General features: G+C 36.9%; 1 protein-coding gene across 11 annotated transcripts in view; it reads right to left on the reverse strand.

The window, feature by feature from the left end:
• Window positions 1-23513, reverse strand: part of LOC126974053 (spectrin beta chain) — a 223927-nt gene that overhangs the window by 153031 nt on the left and 47383 nt on the right. For 10 of the 11 annotated variants that reach the window (XR_007731471.1, XM_050821436.1, XM_050821433.1 and 7 more), the window contains exons 2-13: window positions 14630-14807; window positions 11401-11552; window positions 10618-10791; window positions 7663-7951; window positions 6994-7165; window positions 5601-5729; window positions 4633-4845; window positions 3546-3743; window positions 2734-2863; window positions 2120-2269; window positions 1486-1625; window positions 455-579 (exon numbers count right to left, since the gene is read on the reverse strand). Coding sequence is in view for 10 of the 11 variants with exons in the window: in XM_050821436.1 (XP_050677393.1) it covers window positions 455-579; window positions 1486-1625; window positions 2120-2269; window positions 2734-2863; window positions 3546-3743; window positions 4633-4845; window positions 5601-5729; window positions 6994-7165; window positions 7663-7951; window positions 10618-10791; window positions 11401-11552; window positions 14630-14771 (2014 nt within the window). In the remaining variant the exon portion in view is untranslated. Of the gene's footprint in view, window positions 1-454; window positions 580-1485; window positions 1626-2119; window positions 2270-2733; window positions 2864-3545; window positions 3744-4632; window positions 4846-5600; window positions 5730-6993; window positions 7166-7662; window positions 7952-10617; window positions 10792-11400; window positions 11553-14629; window positions 14808-16716; window positions 16737-23513 lie in introns of those variants that run through there. The other variant, XM_050821428.1, reaches the window with a different exon arrangement.

A 23513-nucleotide genomic window follows, 5' to 3' on the forward strand; every position in this document is an offset into this window, starting at 1 on the left:
GTGTATCCATATGTTTTTAGATTTATAGTTACTTAAATTTTTAATAATTTCAACAAGTAGGTAATATTTAAGTTAATCCCGTTTATTCATATTTTATCTGAATAATAGAGAATTATAAAATACACCTACCGGTTTTGGTGCTAGCGATTTTACTACGAGTAAGAATTGATTATCAGATATTAAAATTGTAAATATATCAATCACATGATGGGAATATGGCGAAAAACAAAACGATGGATTTAGTTATTTAGGATTTAATATAGAGAATTACTAACACAGTTACGGAACGAAACAAAAAACGGAGCAGAAAGAGTGACAGCCAGTGGCATAGAGTATGTTATCAAAATAAAATGTTACATTAGTGACAGTGTTATCAATGTCATTTTGTCTTAAAAGACGAAACAAGTATTTCTTTGTTTAGTTTACAAATAATACAATTTCTAACACCACATACCAGTTGTGAGATCATGTCCAATGTCATCGACGGAGACAATCTGTTCCTTCTCCTTGATCCAGTTCTCTTCGTCAGCCATATCCCAGTAGAATTGCCACAATTTTCGGCTGTCTTCCAGTCGCTTCCTTCATATAAATAGATATGGATTAGTTTTACAGGACATGATAACAAAATATAATTTCTAATTATTAATTCCAAGAGCTTTAATAAATATTTATTCAATAAATTATATTCAACAAATAATTGCATTGGCTTGGAGTATGCATTTTATATATTATAATATATTGCAAAGTCAGCCAATGTAATCAGGTACAAAAAAACTATGAGTGATTTCTAGTTAATTTGATATGAATATTAAATTTTTAAGTTCCGATGGGGCACTGTTTACAACTGTAAGAGTCGTTAAATACACGATTTGCCCCTATCAATGATGTACTATACATAAAGACATATCACGTCATATATTACACCATATGAAGTACATAAGAAATACATTGTCATTTAATCCAATTGTTTAAAATATTATTAGTCAATAAGCAGCAATGTAGAACATTTATTCAGTTGTTTACTTGTGTTGAATTTACAACCCGATTCGACACACGACTAAGGAGAAAAGTGTGCTTAGATTTTTAAAGCACACTTTTGACGTTCCGCTATCAGACTTCGAATGATATCTCCTCTTATATGTGTATAGAAAGCCATTGGCCCGTATGAGTATTGACAGTAGTTTTTTTTATGAAAATAAGGGACGAGACGAGCAGGACGTTCAGATGATGGTAATTGATAAACCCTACCCATTACAATGCAGTGCCGCTCAAGATTCTTGAAAGGCCCAATAACTCTGAGCGGTACTACAATTGCCCTCGTCACCTTGAGACAAAAGATGTTAAGTTTCATTTGCCCAGTAATTTCAGTAGCTATGACGCCCTTCAGACCGAAACACAATGATGTTTACATATTACTGCTTCACGGCAGATATAGGCGCCGATGTGGTACCCATAATCTAGCCTTCCACCGGAGTGTCCTGTTACCTGCGCTCCACGGCCAGGTGCACCAGCTCGGCGTACGCGTTCTCGAGCTGCTGGATCCTCTCGACGGTGATGGCGGGGTCGCAGGGTCGGTAGCCGCCCTCCTCCTGCTCCAGGAACCGCTGCGACTGGCCCACCACCACCTACACAACGTTCTTGCATTATGACAACGTTCAAATAAATAAAGCGATTGTGTACTTACAATATTGTAATAGAGAAGGTACAATACAACCGATAAAAATATTATTATACCGCATAATTTAGTTACATAATGTGTAATTAAATATCATTATCGGCTTCCCGTGTGGTCCGACTGTATGATTTTTTTTCGACTTTCGATGCAAAGTTGTATAATCTTCCACAATCGGCAAGTGCCGAGATATAGATCGGCGCCTTTTTAGCGCGCGCAGCGTCTATTTTAGCGCATTTATGGTACAAGAAAACTATTGAAACAAGCTATAAGACCATGCAAAATAAACTATCTTATAAACAAAGTGAGAGTCAAAACTTGCTCAGGGCATCGTGTGCAGAACGGCACTTCCGATTTTGGTGTATGTGAAAGATCAAGTGCCAAAATGGCAATTCTCGATTTTGACAGGATGTGACTGATACTGAATATTTTCATAGTGTGACCAACCTTCACTCTCTCCCCGAGCACGTTGATGTCAGCCTCGAGCAGCGCGTGCTTCTGCAGCAGATCCTCTACACCCATCAAGTGTTTGCCGTAGTCGTCCGTCAACAGACGCATCTTTATCTCCTCCATCGAGTCCAGAATGTACAGCATCTCCTGCGCAAACGCATGCAATAAATTAATAGATGTTCACATGTATGACTTATGGAAAAAGAACTGAATTATATAGTACTGTGTCAGTCTATTTTATTCAATAAACATTTAATTAATATTTTATTATGACAATAAGGGACGACATGAGCAGGACGTTCAGCTGATTGTAATTCATACACCATGCCCATAACAATGCAGTGCAGCTCAGGATTCTTGAAAAATCCAAAAATTCTAAGCGGCACTACAGTTCCGCTTGTCTCCTTGACACATAAGATGTAAAATCTCATTTGTCCAGTAATTTCACTAGCTACGGCAGTCTTCAGGCCGAAACATAATAATGCGTAGATATTACTGCTTCACTGCAGAAAAAGGCGCCGTTCTGATACCCATAATCAAGCCGGCATCCTGTGATAAATTATGATTCTGTTAAAAAAGTGTAAGTGAAATAATTGATAAGTGGTATGCACCTGGAAGTTCTGCTGCAGCTGCAGGCTGAGCTCGAGGCGAGCGCGACGAGCTCGCAGTAGTTCCAGCAGGTAGGCCCACAGCCGCAGAACGTTATCACGTCGCGCACACACACGCTCCATGTCGTGATACCTGCGATACCATTCATATTCAAATATTTTTAATTCAAAATAGGATTTTAAATCACTTATTGAACGTCAAAAACTACCACCCATTTAAAAATAGACTGCCTCAGACCTGAGAAGAACGGTCGCAAGAAACTCAGCCGGTTTTTTTTTGTTTTTTCCTCCCCTTTGAGCTGAACTACAGATACATTTTTGCTGGGTAAAATATAAGGCCTTGTTCACATACAAATGACATACTTGTCATAATGACAAGACTTGTGTTTGAAGCCAACAAGGCCTATTTCGGTTTAATGTGAATCGTTTTTATAAGGCAATACATGAGAAAAATCACTTTACATGGATATATATGCTGGCTTTAAGAATATATTTATTTTATTTATTTATTTGGGCCAATCTGGACAGATTACAATAATATCTAACCCAGTCTTAATTAAATTACATTTAAATCTTATTGCAATCGTACAGGGTCGCACAGCTTAAATAAGATTTTAAAATTAAACGCACGAAGTACCTAAAATTTCTAATAAAATCTTGATATCTATGAAATATTAGGTGACCCAGCAAACGTCATATTGCCATAGAAAATAATAAAAAAAAAAAAAAAATTGGGCTATAAAAATTCATTCAGCCGTTTCGGAGGAGTTTGGTAACAAACACCGCGACACCAGAATAATATATATTACAAGTACCTTTCAGCTTGGAGCTCCCCGCACACAGCAACCACGGCCTGCACGCGCTCCTCATAAGCGAAGATGTCAGTCTCGATGGCCTCGTGCTTCTTGGCAGCAGCCTCCACAGCGGCCAGGTCGAACCCGAAGTTGTCCTGGCTGACCAGCCTCTGGTTCTCCGATAGCCAAGTCTCACGCATTTGGGCTTTGCGGTTGAATCTATATTGCGTATAAAATATATTGATATAGTATTTTTTAATGACAAACAGGATGTTCAACTGATGATTATTGATACACCTGCCCCTGACAGTGCAGTACCGTTCAGGATTCTTGAAAAACCCAAAAACTCTGATTACTACTAGAATTGCACTTATCACCTTGATAGAAAAAAATGTTAAATCTAATTTGCCCAGTAATTTCACTAGCTACGGCGCCCTAAAGACCGAAACACAATTACACAAGACTGCTTCACGGCAGAAATAAGCGCCGTTGTGGTACCCATAATCTAGACGACATCCTGTGCAAGGGAGGCTCCCTTCAATGTAAAGTCATGTAATTCCTCCCACTGATGAATTACATGACTTTAAATTGAATAGAAACACTTGATCATTCACCCAGCGATGATTTTCTAGTGACTTCTTTTATATAACATAAAAGAAATTTAATCTTTCGTTATAAGAGGTTCATTGGAACTTTTTTTTTTCATGTATTGACAACAAAAAAAAGCGTTTCTGGATTCTTTCGATTATTTTGATAGGATCGTTATAGAATGGATTCCAAACGGTGGAGCCGTATTCTAATAAGCTACGAATTAAAGCAAAATAAACCATTTAAAGAGCTAAACATGATTTAAACGTTTTTCAATCTCAGTTGTTTATGCATTAATTAATTTAAAAACAATATGGTGATTTAGATATTACAAGCAGACACTTCAATTAAATTGACATTTAAATGTACACTTTAAGATATTTATTATTAAATCTGTAAATTTAAGTAACTCAACATAGTTGGGTGGTTTTTCAACGGTCCGGTAGTTGGCGAACTGGATGAGCTGACATCCATTATGTATGAGTGTGTATGTGTGCGTGTGTACGTGTGTATGGGGCACCTGGCTGCCAGCTGCTCCAGCTTCTCCTGGCGGATGAGCTCCTCGCGCAGCGCCAGCTCCCGCTCGTGCTCGGCCTTCTCGAGTCGCTCCCAGGCGCGGTTGATGTCGTGGATCATGCGACCCTCGCGCGGCGTGTACGGCTTCTGGTTGGCGGCGCGCATGCGGGACTGCAGTGTGAACAGCAGGACCTCCAGGTTACCTTTCTCCACGAACCTATACACGACAATACATTGCAATTACTGGAAACACCTACGAGATGGCCGTATTAGAAAGAAAGAAATATATTTATTTGTAATATTGTAAAAAAAACATATATACAAAACAAATAACTAATTGGAATGTTTGCCGCAAATTGGTCATACTTCAGCATAATGCTGATTACTGATCGCTGATCTTCCAGTGGGACCACTAAATGACACCATACATGAATGCCACAAGTAGCGCACACCTTTTTAATTAAAGTTCTTACACGTCATATCTTCGTTAGCAGGTAAGTATTTTTTTGGTTAACCTTATGTAACTATAGTTAAAACAAGAGATTATACATTCGGTAATTTCAACAAGGAAACTAGATTGCAGGGTGATTACGTCCGGTCTACCAGCCGCTACCCGCACGCGTCGTTAGTCAAACCAGCGGTGTGCTATTCACGTAATTCCATATATATTTATTTACTTTATTGGAGACAAAAACATAAATGAAAGATTACTCATTGAAGTTATAAGTAGCTAAAATAATTACAATTGTTCCCTTGGAACGTCTCACTGAAAACATAGATGTTTTCAGGTAAACCCGATATCTGCTTAGGTACACCTACAATTTACAATAAAAGTTATCTAATCGCAGCAAAGGTATTTGACGTAAAGTTCCGTTTCCACGGTTTGCTCTAGATTTGGATTCCTCTTTATCTTCCCTAAAACTGTAACTAATTTTAATTACTAATTACGTAAGTTTTATTAACTGTACATACTTGGGTGGTTTTTCGACGGTCCGGTAGTTAGCGAACTGGATCAGCTGCTGTCTCACTCCCTCTAATGAGTTGGCGAATGTTCTATCTCCTAGTGCTTCGATCGTCCGCTCGATCCATTGCAGCAGGTCACTATGCACATACAACAATATAGAATTAGTAGGATTTAAGCAATTTGTTATTTATAACGTTATATCCCTCACTTTTGTGATCATCAACGTAGAGTAAAGTAGATCCTGTAGATGGAGCCACAAGCTGAGAGTTGAACAAGACATACCAAGATTTACGAACCATAACGTCACTCGAACGATTGGCAGTTGGAAGAGCGCTCAGACGGAACCCCAGAGGTCGCGGGTTCGAGTCCTACATCGTTCATTTTGGTTACAAATTTAAATTCAGGGTTAGTGTTGTGAATAAATAATCATTCCAAGTGCAATGCACGTACACATGGGCGCAAATCGCCACCTACCGTCAATTGTTTGCAACTATTGATATTTATGTTTTAGTTTATCGTTAAAATGAGTATATTATTATAGATATTATATCTAAAATATATAAGATTTAAATACAAATAGCTATTTGTAAACATAAAACTGTTATTTATTAAGGTCTAACTAATTCAATAGACACTGTTTTGACTATTTGAATTGTTTGAAGATGTTTGATGTTTCATTTATTGTTAAAATACTTAATTGGATGTGTAAATGTTCAAATTAATTTGTATTAGAATTAATATCGTTATTCTGTATCAAACTTTATTATTTTATGCAATAAGTCTTTCTTAATTGTATTTCGAAACTTGCTTGCAGCGCCATCTTCTTACTCCGTAATGTTTGTTCAAATTAAATGAACAAAGTATTATATAAATCATTTGAAGTTATATAAATTCTCTAAAACATTTATTGAGCTGTATTTACGAATTATTTTACAATACCTTATTTTATTTGTGTTTTAAAAGAAGTTGTATCTACTCTGTTTCATCTATTGTACGGAAGCTATAAAAGCGATTGTTTTATGTAAAGATGTTTCATATCTATACTAGCAGTTGTGCTTCAATAAACTGAGAAATTCTTAGTGTTGTATTTCTTCATGATGGACCCTGATCAAGGAAACCCTGGCGTAACGCCGACACACACAAACACTGACTTACAAATCTCGAGTGTAAGACGAAGCTTGTCACGCACACAAAAGTAATTAACGTGGCCTGTTTTCATCAGTTGTCTAGCAGCAAGAGGCTCTATTTAGACGTATAAATTATGTTAGCTTCAAGAATGCTATAACCAGCAGCTAAGCTCTACAAAATCTTTGTGAGATAAATAATATTTTGGAGAATCACGTGGTTGGGAATGCCATATGGGCTAAATTTTACATTATATTCTTCGGACATGAGTCTCACCTAGTCAGCGATTCGTATTCCTGCATCATCTTGTCGTTCTCCATCGCGATGCCAACCACCTTGCCGATCCTCTTGCCCTGCACTGTCTCCTGCTTCATCTTACTGAAGTAGTGGTAGTAGGTCACCACATAAGTTATGATGGATTTCTCATCGGGATGCTCAACAGCGATATCTAAAGGTATAATTTTTTAATAAGTAATGAAGGTAAATAAGAACAGCACAAGTGACCTTTCCAGATATACTGATCTGGAAAGTTCGCGAAATGTCGGGTTAACTAAAATAATAATAAAAATGTAACTTTTACGCTAAATCTAATGTAAACACACAGTTTTTTTTATGAAAAAAAGGGAACACACGAGCAGGACGTTCAGCTGATGGTAATTGATACGCCCTATACACTACTATGCAGTGCCACTCAGGATTCTTGAAATACCCAAAAATTCAGCGGCACTACATTTGCGCTCGTCACCTTGAGACATAAGATGTTAAGTCTCATTGCCCAGTAATTCCACTTGCTACGGCGCCCTTCTGACCGAAACACAGTAATGTTCACACATTACTGCTTCATGTTACAATTACACGCGTTTTAATCCATTAAAAAGTGTTTTATTTTTGTGTGTAATAAACAAAATTAAAGTGAAAAATAAACTGAGACCAAATTTTACTCACCTTCAGCATCCAAGAGTTTGGTGAGGCCAAGTTTGTCCTCGGCAACATTGAAGGCATTATTGAGGTTGTGCATCGGATTGTTCCGGTGAAGCTTCTCAAACTGTATCAGGTCGGGTCTGTGCTTGTGAATGATGGCGTTGAACGCGAGACCGTCGCGCCACGAGGTGGTGAAGTTTCGCACGTTCACGTTGTTGTACCCGGCAGTCTTCATCTGACACCACAGGAGGAGAGCGTCCTTCGCTGATTTCGTCTCCTTGTTATCTGTCTCCTCGATTGTGATGTCTTGAATCTGAAGACAGTAAAATTTATCATAAATTATAGATATTATGTTTTACATCTATAAAACTTATCCGAAGTTGAAATAAATATGAGTAAATGAAACGGGCCATGTATCAATGTGTGTTGTTCAAAAAATTAAAAAAATAATAATAACCCGAAGCCTGGGGCTTAGAGGTAATGGCTCGATACCGACGTAGCACCAATGTGTTTTCGATTTTCGAAATAATTATTGGACGCTCCTTATGACAAATAGTCATCGGGTCGCAACATTCCCGCCTTGTTTAAAAAAAAGACCATAAGATAAATGCTTCTTTATTTCCGGAAAATTCGATTCTTTAGTAAAAAAAATATATCGAATTGAGAACCTCCACATTTTTGAATTCGATTAAAAATAATCAGCAAATCCATAGTTCGTACTACAATTTGGTTACTAATTAGGGGATACCAAGAAATGTAGTACTTATAAAATCTTTTTAACATTTATAAATGTGTATTATTTTACCTAATGGAACCAACTTCGGCTCATAGTTTAACATAAGTATACTAATAAAAATAAATATAAAATATAAAAATAATGTGGGTCACGAAGGGGCAATGGAAGAACAATGTTTGGGAAACACTGCAATAAGATAACTAAAAATTCCAAGGTAGATAAAAATAAGCTTTTACATTGGCCTTATCTAATTTAATATTATATATTTTGAAATTATGATATCCTATCTTATGTGTAATTAAATTACACCCCTTTTCCCATTGTGCACTTTAGTATCAATGAAAGCACACACGTTGTTAGGGACAAGAAAGGACATATGAATCATTTTAATCAGGTCATGAAAAAGTGCAGAAAGTAGAGCCTACACTTTATATATATATATGTGTACACTTTTTTTATGGAATAGGAGGACAAACGAGCGTACGGGTGACCTGGTGTTAAGTGATCACCGCCGCCCACATTCTCTTGCGACACCAGAGGAATCACAAGAGCGTTGCCGGCCTTTAAGGAAGGTGTACGCGCTTTTTTTGAAGGTACCCATGTCGTATCGTCCCGGAAACACCGCACAAGGAAGCTCATTCCACAGCTTTGTAGTACGTGGAAGAAAGCTCCGTGAAAACCGCACTGTGGAGGACCGCCACACATCCAGATGGTGGGGATGATATCCTAACTTGTGGCGTGTCGTGAGAAGGTGGAATTCGGCGGCAGGAATCAGGTTAAACAGCTCTTCGGAACACTCCCCGTGATAAATGCGGTAGAAGACACACAATGAAGCGACGTCTCTACGCAACACTATGTAATGTAATAATAGCAATAGAAAATTAACATAATATAACATAACTATTGAAACCTTATATAACAACAGTGACCTTGGTGTGCAAGTATAGTGTTTACTATAATATGTAAATAGATAGATATATATCAATTGAATGAACAAATACATTTTATTGAAATTAAATACTACAGTCAGCCATGACATAAATCACGACATTTTTAATATCAAGTGAAATATGCAAATGTCATGCATGTAACGGTCACGTGCGAATATTTAGGACAGTGCAAGTTGCATGCCAATTACTGTACTTGTATTGAAAAAAATACGTTTACTATTGTTATAGTTATTTATGCAACTGTTGTGTAATAAGGGGTATTAAAACACGAATGTGGCTTTATCTCACGAGGCGAAGCCGAGTGTGATAATAGTATCACATGAGTGTTTTAATAACTAATTATCAACAGTTGCATACAAGACTTTATCTACACCCATAATATGAATCCTCTAAAAAATTCTGAAACAGTTAGTCCTAGTAGTAACTTAATATCATCCATTACTGATTATATACAAATAAACTAAGTATTAATGAAAAAATTATTTATTTTAGTAGTAATTTACAGTTTGTATAGTGCAATAATTAAAATTCACTTGAATATTATGTTCTTTTGCAGAGTTCAATATGAATCGCTCATTTTTTGTAAACAAAACAATAAAAATATCGAAGAAAACTGGCGGGGATTCGAATAACCTACTTATTTTTACGGCGCGCGACGTTCTGGTGGTGTGGAACGCGCGTAAACGAAAATGTTCTTTTTTTGAAATTCATACAGATGCCACGTCTCGTGCAATAAGAATGTGGCTGTCTGTTCAAACTCTTTGACCATGAAGGGATTGAAAAAAAATAGGAGTGTTGTTATGAAATTCAGTATAACATTACAACACTCGTTTGGATGATGTAATGGTTATTAGAACATTGGGTGTTTTAATGTTGGCAATAAGCTAACTCTTTCAGAATCTTTAATAGAGAAATTAAATCATCGGTGTAGATAAATTAATTAACGTTTGAAACGATATTAAGGGACGAGACGAGCAAGACGTTCAGCTGTTGGTAATTTATACGCCCTGCCCATGACAATGCAGTGCCGCTCAGGATTATTGAAAAACTCAAAAATTCTGAGCGGCAATACAACTGTGCTCGTCACCTTGAGACATAAGTTGTCAAGTCTCATTTGCCCAGTAATTTCATTAGCTATGGCGACAATCACGGCAGAAATAGGCGCCGTTGTGGTACACTAACTACTGGTAATCTAGCCGGCATCCGGTGCTAAGGAGCCACCCACTGGTATTGTATATTTATAACGACGTAATAAGTGTCACTTAATGACGTCATAAAACGTTTAGTCGTTACCTGGAACCGCAAGATGATAGTCCAAATGAGACCGAGGTTGAGCCTCGGATTTCCGTCAACGATGTCGTGGGATCCCATGTTCTCCAAGTGCACTCTCTGCTCCCTCAGGAACTGAAGAGCTTTGTCAACATTCTCCAGGCAATGGATTCGCATCTTGCCCTTCGTAGGTCGTGGCTGAAAGATAAAACATACATCTAAATATTGATAAAAGATCTCATAATGAGCTTAAGTTTATTATGATATCTTTTCTCACAATATATTTTCTGCATGGGGTGATCAGCAAGCCATTTGGCCTTCGATGATATGCTACCCGGTGGTGCATGAACTGCACAAATGACGTTTTTCGCTTTATGGCCCCCGCCATGCTACCCTTGAGAGCAAATCTAGTGGTAAGACTAGACAACAATATGATTTTCTACATGTCAATCTTCAAGTCAATTCCAAGTATTTTGTTTAGATAATTTATCCATCTAGAAATAGAGTCTCTTGCTGTTAGGCAACCGATGAAAACAGGCCAGGTTTAATACTTTAGTATGCGTAACAAGCTACGTCTTACACTCGCGATTTTTATGATATTTTGTTTTAGTGAGCATTTATTGCTCAAAATTGAGGTTAATTCTTACTCATTTTTTTCTACGTATTTCAAAGTTGTCATAGTTCATATATACATATAAATTATCTAAGGTATTTTGGTTAACACAGACAACGCGCTTAACTTATAATACCGACAATAAAACTTAAGCTTCTCGCGGATCCTGTACATCTATATGAATGTCCACTCACCAGTCTCTCTCCGGACAGCACCTCGAGCAGTTTGATGAGCATCTTGCCGTCGCGCATGTCCACGTAGAGGTCGCTGATGCGGCACCCCACTCGCACCAGGTGAGAATTCACCCATTTCTGGAACGTCTTCTTCTGAACGCTCTGTCGTTCGTCTGCAGTCAAACAAGAGAACTATTAATAATTATTAATTCATTACAAACAAACACAACACTGTCCGTTAATTATAAATAATGATTTTAAATATGGCAATCATCGCTATAAACGTGACTCATGTATTTAGTATTTGTATAATTAAAATAATTTAATATTATCCTGTACGCCGATAGATCGTAAAGTTTAGTCAATAAAAAAACTAGAACGAACTACATTCGTAATGTTACAGGGCGATAAGGCTTGGCGACCTTTTACAAAACACACATCTCTCCTCAAAGACCAGCAAAGACCTTGGGTGTTGCAAGTAACTGATCACTTACCATCATCGTCTATAAAGCCTACAATAATCACAGTATTACTGCAACGAAATGCCTCTCATATTCTTATTATGATGAAATAGCTTTAAACAGATAGTAATGACAGTAAAAACAATGAATTTAACACATCAACCGCCAGTGTGGGAGTCCTGGGCGAGGACATCTGATGGTGTTGGTGGACCCGTGCGCCCCGGCCTGATCCATCACAGTAACTCACTGCACCACTGGACATCGGATCCAGTAACCCACACCGTAACGCTAGATCAGGTGTCAACTACCGCGCTGAATTAGAGCGGAAAGGCGTTATGCAGAATGCAAGAACATGGCAAAAACTTATTATTTTAACAATTAATTTACGAGACGAATGACACTGATATTTGTTTACAAATCAACATGGTAAGTTGAGAATTTTGTTTGACAAAGTCGATACTAAAAAACTGTGGAGGCGTACAGTACCGTGGAAGTTGATATAATATGGATAGCTTATCAAAATTACTGCTCTCTATGTTTATTACATGGTCATGGTCACCAGATGTTAAGTGATCACCGTTGCCCACATTCTCTTGCAACACCACAGTTATCACAGGACCGTTGCCGGCCTTTAAGGAAAACGTTATTAACATTACATTAAAAAATCCTTCTTATTCAAAACATAGAGCTCCCTAGTTTCACTTAAATCACGACACTTTTATAAGACACTTCGATCACAATCACAAGGCAAACGGAAAGCATCACGACCGGTGATTTTTTTTTCTGAGCACAATGATACGTTTGTCACAAATAGTGGCGCAATCCACCAGGAAAGCAGCAGCATATAAACGAACCTCTGAGCTCCACGACAACCTTGTCATAGTAGGCCTCCAGGCCTGGCACTTCAATGTCAACGCCTCTCTTGATGAGCTCGTAGCAGTCTGACGCTGACATGTCACCGGCGGCCGGTGCCGGAGGCAACACTCAGCGACTGGTCACTGGACTTACGGCCCGACTCGGCGCCAATTAGAGCGACAAAAATGAACCAACAACTCGAAAAGGATATTCGATACGCACGCTCCAGGTGTCGTCAACGTCAGTTTAATGAACTAGACGCCATTTTTGTTTTGCTATTTTTTATCCGGATTATTCTACGGAGATTCATGCCGGAGAATAGCCGTGGACGAGTTTGGTAACGTCTTCGTGCCTACTCGAACAGATAAAAACGGGTCGCTTTATCAGATAGCTCTTGGCAACTGATAAAAGTCGCCTCTAAAGTAGATAGACATTGCGTTGTTTCATTTATACGCTGACCAAATGTTGAAAATACATGACTTCGCTGGGATACAAGGAAATTATTGTGTATTAATGATAAGCCAATCCCTATACATGGATTAATTATATTTTCCTTCCAACATGTACAAATTAAGAAATATAACTAACCGTCTGTCCAGAGTTTGCCCGGCATCATATATTTTTTTTTCTAAATATATTTTTCGGTAAATTATGTATTCATAATACATAATTTAAAAAAAAATACCTAACAGAAACATATTATTTGAATTACTGTATTATTCAATAATTACGATATTTTCATAGCCTATTAATATAAAAAAAAACTTATATCTTTTCATGATATTAGCGTAGTTAGTTGGTAATTATTTTAAGTTTTTGCAAATAATTCAATCGCTTATCAGACACTCCGTCACCTACATTGGCTATACCCATATCATAATCATTATATTTATCAAAGTTGGAAACACAAACACTTGTAAAACTTGATGATTCAAAATCAATTTATTACAAGTGCAATCATACTGTAAACCAATGCTAACTAATAAATGAATACTTAAGTAAAAATAGTATAAATCAATGAAATGAACTAACTTCTACCGAGTGTTATAATTCGATATGTATCTACTACCACCGCAACGAATGTCGACCTTACGTCCTAAACACACGGTCGAGTATTACATAATTAGCTCTTACATAAGAAACCTGTTTACTTCTCTTGTTTATTGTTCATTTCATTAGTGACTATATTTTCAAAGTGAGTAGGTATTCAGTTTCTGAATCATTAAAAAAAAAGCTAAGTAATGTTATACATTACTTGAGTTATTTACTTCGCCATATTTAAATATTACTTGATTTAAGCACTGCAATAACCGATCCATCCATTTTGGACCATAAAATCTGAGAGAATGATCAGCATAATTGATGGAAGTATTTTTATATTGGTATACGGATTTGGAAATTAAGATTACCATATTGATTACGAGATTTAGGGATCCATTGAGATATGCAAATCAGACTAAGAATAATCCTAAATTAACAACTGAATGTTTAAAGTGGCTGTTAGCGAACTCAACTTTGTATTGTACGTAAGTTTTGTAGTCTAATATTATGTTGATTCCGAAGAAGTGTTTCAGGTAAAAAATAATAATAAAGTATTAGGTACGCTATCATACGGGGTCATTTATTCTGTTACGTCAGATCAATTTCACTGTTATGGTAAGATGTAGGCGCTCAACTCCAGGTGGACTAAAAAGCGCTTCGGGCACTAAAAAGGAAGAAGGTCACTTTCGCGTAAATATACTGCGTCTCACTCGCACAGATGCAATGGCTGCAGTCCTCACGGACTGTAAATCTTTTAAAGCGAGCAAGATGCATTGTTTTACGAGAAAGTGAAAGAGATAGGTGATTAAGGTTAACGTGCGAAGTTCTTCTTGCTTGGCGGCCGGACTTTATCAGGTATTCACTCCATCGCTGTCATAAGAATCAGACATCACCTGCAAGCGCCTTGATGCGCGATCGTTCGAATAGCCTCGACGAGGAGTTGCCGCCGTCATACTCGATCTCATCGATGATCTCCTGGCCCGAGGTTCTGCCGATGGTGGGGTCCCAGCGGGACACTGAGATGTCGGTCGTCATGGCGACCCAGTGGACCTCACCGCGCCACAATCACTTCTGGAAACAAAATATGCTTATTAGTTACAATCATACTATAACCTAATAGACAACACATGCGGCCTTCACCGATTGCGTTAGGCCTTACTTGTCCACATATTATTATGACCAACAATGGTTCATGAAAGTCAGTTAAAGTCCTGTTAACATCTGTGCTATAGTCTCCTTCTCTTTCGTTTGTCTTTTATTTCGCAGGTAAATTGCATTACACTTGAAATATGTCATTTTTTCATACAGCTCGTTCGGAAAACAGATTTCCTTAGAGAAGAACGAGCAAGGTCTTTTCAATTCATTATTATCTCATCCTCTGAATGTAATTTTATTTTGTTACTATCAAAAATTATCCAATGGTAACGAAACAATCAAAACACAAAAGTACACAGTTATTGTTATTGATTTTATTTGAAAATCATTTTTTCTTGGTTAAAAATCAAGGAGGACAGAGTCGAAAATATTTGTACGGATAAATAGCAACTAATTTGTAGCCGTGGACTGATTGTAAACACCACAACCAACCCTACAATATTTGTGTTGATCATGTTGCTAAGCTGCAAATGAGCATTTATTTTACTGATTTTCTTTTGTTTATTCAAAATTTACATATTAAATTGAACAATTGTTCAGTTTAAGTTTTAGAAAAGTACTAATTCTATTAAATCGTTAAAAAAATGTTGTTATCGCAGAAAATTCAGAGATTTTTGACTCCCAAATTTATTTCAACGAAGCAATGAAGCAACTTCCAATTTTTTTATTAGATATTTCAAATTATATATAAACATTTTATTCGGTTCAAAATTTTCTTAAAGTCCTTCTTTGTGCACTTTACCGGCTCAAAGTGAATTCCCGATGAAAATCAATATGGTTCGTGCTCGCGAGTTGCCAAGTGTTATACTAGGTTATCAGTTCTGATCTTATTCTGTTATGGCAGGTTATATAATTTAAGAAGACACTGCATTTAAACACAGATATAACATTAGATTCTACTGTACGTATGTCATATGTCGTCATCAAAATATGAAAATATCAACTGCATAACTATTTTAATACAAATATTATATTTATCGATAATTAAATCTTGACTGCTACGTTATATTTGGTCAGAAATTAAAAAATATATTCATATATATCATGCCGATAGCATAGCACAGCCACAGAGTACCAAACTTTCCAGTTGTAAGTTGATTACTTGCAATATCAATGTTGTGTATAGCTGCACATTAATTTTACTCGATTCTCAATAAAAGCCGTACTTACCCAATTATTTTGAAATTAGTGGCTTGGCGACAAGCTTTACATAGTCAACTAAACGTAAAAAAAGACGGTGGCGCCATAGGTAGAACCGTTGTCTGTACATACCAATGAATATTCGGTTTTCAAATTCATATGCATGTTCATTTGACGCTTTATTATTTATTATGTCAGCAACGATCCTGTTATGCCTCTGGTGATATAAGAGAGTATGGCCCGCGATGATCACATAACATCAGGTGACTGATGTGTTCGCTAGTTTATCCTCCTCTTCCATATAAACAAAACCACGCCTAAATAGGCTATGTTTAGCCACAGTCATCAGGACACCGTACCAGGGGCGTAGCAAAATACGGCCAGGGGGTGGCTGCAGCCCAAAAAAAATGCAGGACTGCCCCCTCCCTTTTTAAGAAAATACAGGAATGCTCACAAACGGTAAAATAATACCTACGTTAGGTAGCCTATTAATAAACAAGAATAAAGTAATTTTATAAGATTGTAAAGTACTATGAATGGTTCAATCTAGATTCGCATTTACCTTAGATATATTATTAGTTTATCTACACCCCCCCCCCCTTAAAAAAATTCTAGCTACGCCCTAGCACCGTACCATACATGACATTCAACACTCAATTGCATCTTAAAAACACCGGTAACTTACAATAAATACTTTCCCCTTCTCCAAGTAAAACACTAAAATCCAACACAACACTAAATCCACCGGCTGCAGTTGCTGCCGTCACCCGAGCTATTTTAAAACTGCATCAAACGAAACGCGAAATATTTTAGTAACACACACGATGACGTCATACCGATAAGATTAGATACGCCATTATCACTATTTACTTTTTCGAAACAATAATTATTGTGCATACGGAAAAAATATATTGTAGTAATGGCATGATTTCAAGATTTTATCGAACCCGTTTCTGTGGGCACTTTTTTTTATGAAAATAAAGGACGAGACTACCAGGACGTTCAGCTGATGGTAATTGATACGCGGCTCTACCCATTACAATGTAGTGCCGCTCAGGATTCTTGAAAAACCCAACAATTGCGCTCGTCACCTTGAGACACACGATGTTAAGTCTCATTTGACCAGTAATTTCACTAGCTACGGCGCCCTTCAGACCGTAGGTACATATTACTGCTTCACGGCAGAAATAGGCGACCATAATCTAGACGGCATCCTGTGCAAAGGAGCCTCCCACCGGTTTACAATCTGGGATCATAAGAACAAAACACTGTCTTGAACATAGACTTACAATATACTAGTGTAAATACAAACAAAGCGTGCGGGGTTAGAAGAACATTTCTAACGGAGGTCCACCAATATAGAAAAGGTAAGCGAATCTGTTGTTAGTTAACACTTCACATTAGTTCCTCAGGCTAGATTGCACCAAATAACTTAAGCAATATTAAACATGTTAAAGTAAAAAAAATGTGTTGCACCATTTGACAATTTTTTTGATGACGTCATAACTTTAACTGTTAACCGAAACCGTCAGATCTTCGCTGCTTAGAGCTAAATAACAACCTGTCGAAAGTTTCAAATAAAAATTGGATATTGACTTGATATTTCATATTTTAACTTTAACTAATGGTTATGGTTACTAACCAGTAGCTCACGCAATCAAAATTGGTCATGCATTAGCGGCCTGTCAGGTAGTCTACGCTATATTCTAAATCTAAGTCTTGACACACTCCCTTGGCTAGTTCCACACGCGTCAACCACTGACCTATATTAAATACCACTGGATAGGCTGTTCCATATGTTTCACAGCAAATTGTGTCTATTTGAAGCGCCACTCGCGAGCGTCTAGAGTACTAATTTTGACGTATAATACAAATGACTGCGAAGGATCGTACAATACTCTGTATGTACGATAATAAGTATTTTTGCATTTTGAATTAATTTCGTTCGTTTTCCGTGTTATTTATACTTCAAGACTCAACGTAATAAAGTACACAATTTTTTTTGTAAATAGTTTCCCACCAACTATCGATGTTAGCTGAGGTTGTCATCACTAGTTTTAGTACCGCAGACTCTCGCTACTTGGCCAACAGCGCCAAAATGGCGAATATCAAACAGGCACAAAAGCACTTTAACAGCCGCCAGTCCAGTGGTATATAGTAGAAGTCAGTGGCGTCAACACTTTCTTGTAAGCGCTCTTATTCTTGGTGCCTATGATCTCTTTTTTTGGTTTATTCTCGATCTGATAGAATATTTACGCTTAGGTCGACCTTTCCCAAAAATACATCAATCCATATTTGCTCTCCAAATTTGTGCAGTGAATCTACTAAACATAAACATGTTCGATTTCACACATAAAACGTTCTACAAAACACCACATACATTATATATCACAACTAGTTATAAAACCTAGTGAACGACATGGGAAGGTTCAATGATACACAAACACTGGCACTGGTCACTTGCTATTATTCTATTGGAGTTAATGATAGTTGAAATATACAGCACAATAAGGTTTAGGATTGATTTGAACACAGACCAATAAAAAATAATCATAGTAGGTAATGTTAGATTAATCCTTGATAGCGTGTTTCATTTAATGCACAATAAAATACAGCGCCATCTAAGATCACATAGAGTAAACTTAACTGGAGTTGAACACCTAGTTTCTCCAAAATTAATAAGAAAACAAGCCTATTCGTTGTTTGTAGTACCACAATCTAGGACTAATCTGGGTCAAAACGCAACTATTTCTAGGCTCTGTAGGTCATTTAACTCAATGGCCAAATCGCTGCACATTGATTGATTCATTCCGCTTGCTCAATATAAAAAGATAATACTTAATTTACACATGTGACTTAGAAACCTTATTTTCATTTTTATTTTAAATTATATATTACAATATTTTTAGATTTTAGTGTATAAATTGTTAAAATTACTGTCCTATAAGCGTAGTAAAAATTATGAATGCTGTGGTAGCTTATAAGTGAATTAACTCTTATCCACATTATTATTATATTTTAAGTTCAAGCATGTAAAGAGTGTTATTTGTTAGTTAATATATAAATTAATACCTACACCGTTGTTTCAAATCTAGCAAAAGAATGGTTTATCAGTAACCATTACTAATTTTACTACCACTATACCATAACCATAAGTAATTTATTTTTATGTTTCTAATGAGTATATGATCCATAATTATAAGTTAATTAATTATCCAGTAAACTCTACTCCAAATTTACGATGCTTACTATTGTACATAGTCCGATCTTTTTTGGTACATAATAAAATAAAAAAGGTCTATATTATACACCTATAATATAGTGGACGTTTTCCGGCTGATGATGATGATAGTATATATCTATAATATTTATGTATGCATAATTCAACATTGAACGACAATTCCAATAGGCCCAATGTCTAATTGCATGGCTTGGATTGTTCATTATGAGTTCCGGCTTACCAAATAAGAAAATAGTGATAAAGTTAGAAGGAACGACATATACGATTGAATTTTGTTTGAATAACTATCTCAAATCGCCGTAATTTGTTGACTTAGATTAAGGATTGGTCTCCGCTGCTCTCCAGCTAAATATACCGCACCACCATATAACAATGATGATATGTGATCCCAGTATCATTCTTATTATTTCTTATAGTATTACTAGTGGACCCAACAGACGTTGTCCTGTACACACGTCTTAAATTTGAAAATCGGTCCAGCCGTTTGGAGGACTTCACTAACATACACATGAGCAGGAGAATTATATTATATGGACGGAATTCAGAATCTAAAATAATCTCAAATTCACTGGAACACACAAAAATACCATCAAAATCGGTCCAGCCGTTTAGGAGGTAGTTCAATTGTGAATCTAAACCATCCTCGAATCCCCTTGAACTCACACAAAAAATTTAATCAAAATCGGTCCAGCTGTCTAGGAGGAGTTCAGTGACATACACACGCACACAAGAAATATATATATAAAGATTTTTACGTTTTACTACGCAACCCGGCATTATAGTTTCAATTATAGGAGAAGGGACCCATTTGGGCGCAGAATTAGTTGCCGCACTTTGCGACTGCGCCTGCAGTATCTAGTTGGAGGGCAGAGGAGAGCAATCCTTAATCTAAGTATATTGAGTTGTCATATTGTAAAGTTACCTTTAATTATTGCAACCACTTAGCCTGTGCTATGTAATAGCTCAGGACTTTCAGTTTCCATATTATGACAATTAACAACAATGACTGACTAAGATCTTAAATTAACAACGTTTTGCTTAGTGAAACTGGTCTGGTTAAAGGCCGCTTTCAAAATCCGATCGTTTATCGTATAGAACTATTAAACATCACTTATTCCCATACAAAACGAAAATAATTAACTTTTATATGGGTGTTAAGTATGGCCGATCCCCGATAAAGTTCCTATTAAGCCTGGTCCAAATACAAAATCATTACAAGTATAGGTGTCCCTTCTCTTTCTACCGCCTGACCACAAATAGTCTTTCTCTTTCGCTGCAACACCATTAGTTGTATGCTGACTCAGACATCTCTCTTCTCCCTCGCTGCTGAGGATCGAGACTCCTTCTGATCTTGTCCACTAGCTGTCGCCATTGGTTGCGTTCCGTTGCCTGTTATATTGCAACATTCATTGGCATCTCCATCTCTTTGAAAATTTGCTCAGACCACCATATAGGACTCCGGCATCTCGGTCTCTTTCCTTCTACCTTCCCTGTCACTATAAGACGCTCCAAATTATTAGCATTTCTGCGACCCGGACATACATCATCAAAATAGTCTTTTATTTACATATTTAGTACTAGAAAATACCCACAATTAAGTAAAGATACGATTCTTTAGTAATATTGTATTGAATTTTGTCTTTTTAGAATACACTTCTCCATCTATCGTAGCTTCTTGAAACACAAAGGTCGGTAATACTTCAAAATATTGCCCACGACGCCCGATAACTTTGAAGATAACGCGGGCTTTGTTCTTAATGGCACCCATTGTTAGTCCAATGAGTAACGTCCAGTATTATTATAAAAAACTCGAAAAATTCTATTTAAAATCAAACGCTGACAAACCCGTTATAAAATCCGAGCGATAAGTACTCCGTCGTCTTAGTGACGGTTAAACACTCTACTTTTCATTTCGAATATGAGGAAAATAAAACTAGTTGTTTATCTAAGCACAGATTAGTATCCCGCCAATTTATGTTGACTTTTTAAATTTCAAATATGGAACTTACCACGTAATTGTTGCGGTTTATTCCGCTCAAGAAGTTTGCGCTAAGTTCACACTGGCTGTTTAGAAAGTCACATGGCATTTCTTTTGATTAGTTTTTTTTTACATAAAACTCTTTATAGCTGACAGCAGTTCTATTTTCAAAGTTTATTCCGGCCCTTAGGTGGGAAGTAATTTGTATGAGTTTTTCCCTCTCTACGGAGCAGCATTTTCCACCCAATAAACAGATCAAAACAACATTACTTTCCGAGTTTTTTTTTTTTGTTTTGTACCCCTTTTAAAAATTAACCATTAATATTATGTAATACGCAAATGCTAAACACACTCAATCTAATAACAGTCTGCTTCGTCATTTAGATAATAAAATAACCTGGTGACCGGTGCGGTTCTGGTCATCTAAACCATAGGTTCTCAACGTGGGCGATAACGCCCCCTTGTGGGCGTTTGAGACTTTCGGGGGGGCAGTAGAAGACCCAAAAAAAATTAGGGGGCATTGAGATGGCGCAGATGGGGCGTGGGTAGATTAAGAAATATAGTCTAAAAAGGCAAAAAAATACACGAAAATACTCTAGAAAAAAAACATATTCTCAAAGTGGGCGGTGAGCAAAATAAGGTTGAGAAACTATGATCTAAACAAATGCAATGTGTTACAAAATTTAAAATCATATTTGTTAATTACGAAATTCTTAGAAATTCAATCATTAGGTACATTAATTATTTCGTTATTCCCTGTTCTTGTAATTAAATAATGGCAAAGCAGAACTGTCAAACTGTGCTTGAAAATTCATGTCGTAGATTTATTATTCAAACATAAATAAAATTTGATTAAAATCGGTTCAGTAGTTTACGAGTTCATCGCGGACAAACAACGTGACACGAAATTTTAATATATATAGAGGTAAGAACAAGGTACAGCACTTCTATTTTTATATTTAATATTATTCAATTACTTAAGAAAATTACTTGCACAGGATGCCGGCTTGATTATGTGTACCACAACAGCGCTTATTTCTGCCGTGAAGCAGTAATGTGTACGCAGCATTGCGTTTCGGTCTGAAGGGCGCCGTAGCTAGTGAAATTACTGGGCAAATGAGACTTAACATCTTATGTCTCAAGGTGACGAGCGCAATTGTAGTACGGTACTGAATATTTGGGTTTTTCAAGAAAATGAGCGGCACTACATTGTAATGGGCAGGGCGTACCATCAGCTGAACGTCCTGCTCGTCTCATCCCTAATTTTCTTTAAAAAAAAAAGATGAAAATGATTATGAATTTCGTCGAGGACGTAAATTGGTAAATAAATTAATAAATATTAACATCTGAGGTCTCAGACCTTGAACTCTCATAAACTGCTTTAATGTTAAAATGTGAAACAAAAAAAGAATCATTTTGCGAATTCTGCTTTAAGTAAGCGCACTGCGATTTCTCATGAGATAACATTATACGATATAAAATTGAATTATTTATGAGAAAATTAAAGCTATAAAAGCAGTTCTTAACAAAAGATTTTGATTTTTTTTTATATAAATAAGGGACGAGACGAGCAGGACGTTCAGCTGATGGTAATTGATACGCCCTGCCCATTATAATGCAGTGCCGCTCAGGATTCTTGAAAAACGCCAAAAATTCTGAGCGGCACTATAACTGCGCTCGTCACCTTGAGACATAAAATGTTAAGTCTCATTTGCCCAGTAATTTCACTAGCTACGGCGCCCTTCAGACCGAACAACAGTAATGCTTACACATTATTGCTTCACGGCAGAAATAGGCGCCGTTGTGGTACCCATAATCTAGCCGGCATCCTGTGCAAAGGAGCCTCCCACTGGTAATTTTATTTGGTACATATTATTTTCGTTTTTATGTAAGTGGCGAGACGACCGGACGTTCATCTTGTTGGGAGCGATAATACGTCCTGAATCTTACAATGCAGTGCCGCTCAGGATGCAGGGCGTATCAATTATCATCAGCTGAACGGCCTGCATGTCTCGAACTTTATTTTCATTTAAAACAACTTGAATTAGTTTTTAAAATCATTAATAATTTATTTGCTCAACCAAAAAAAATGAGGCATTTAGTAAGTATTGCATAATATGTAGATGAACATTGTTTTGTTATTCGGTAGATTTCTCGTGACAGGCATCGTCATGCTCGCTTAAATGCCTCTGCATGCGGCGGCGACGTGGGGCGGGTCGTTCCCTTCCCTAAAATATTGTCGAGGGAGGCGATGGCTGGTCCA

The sequence above is a fragment of the Leptidea sinapis genome, chromosome 31 (genome assembly GCF_905404315.1).
Source record: "Leptidea sinapis chromosome 31, ilLepSina1.1, whole genome shotgun sequence".
NCBI lineage: Eukaryota > Metazoa > Arthropoda > Insecta > Lepidoptera > Pieridae > Leptidea > Leptidea sinapis.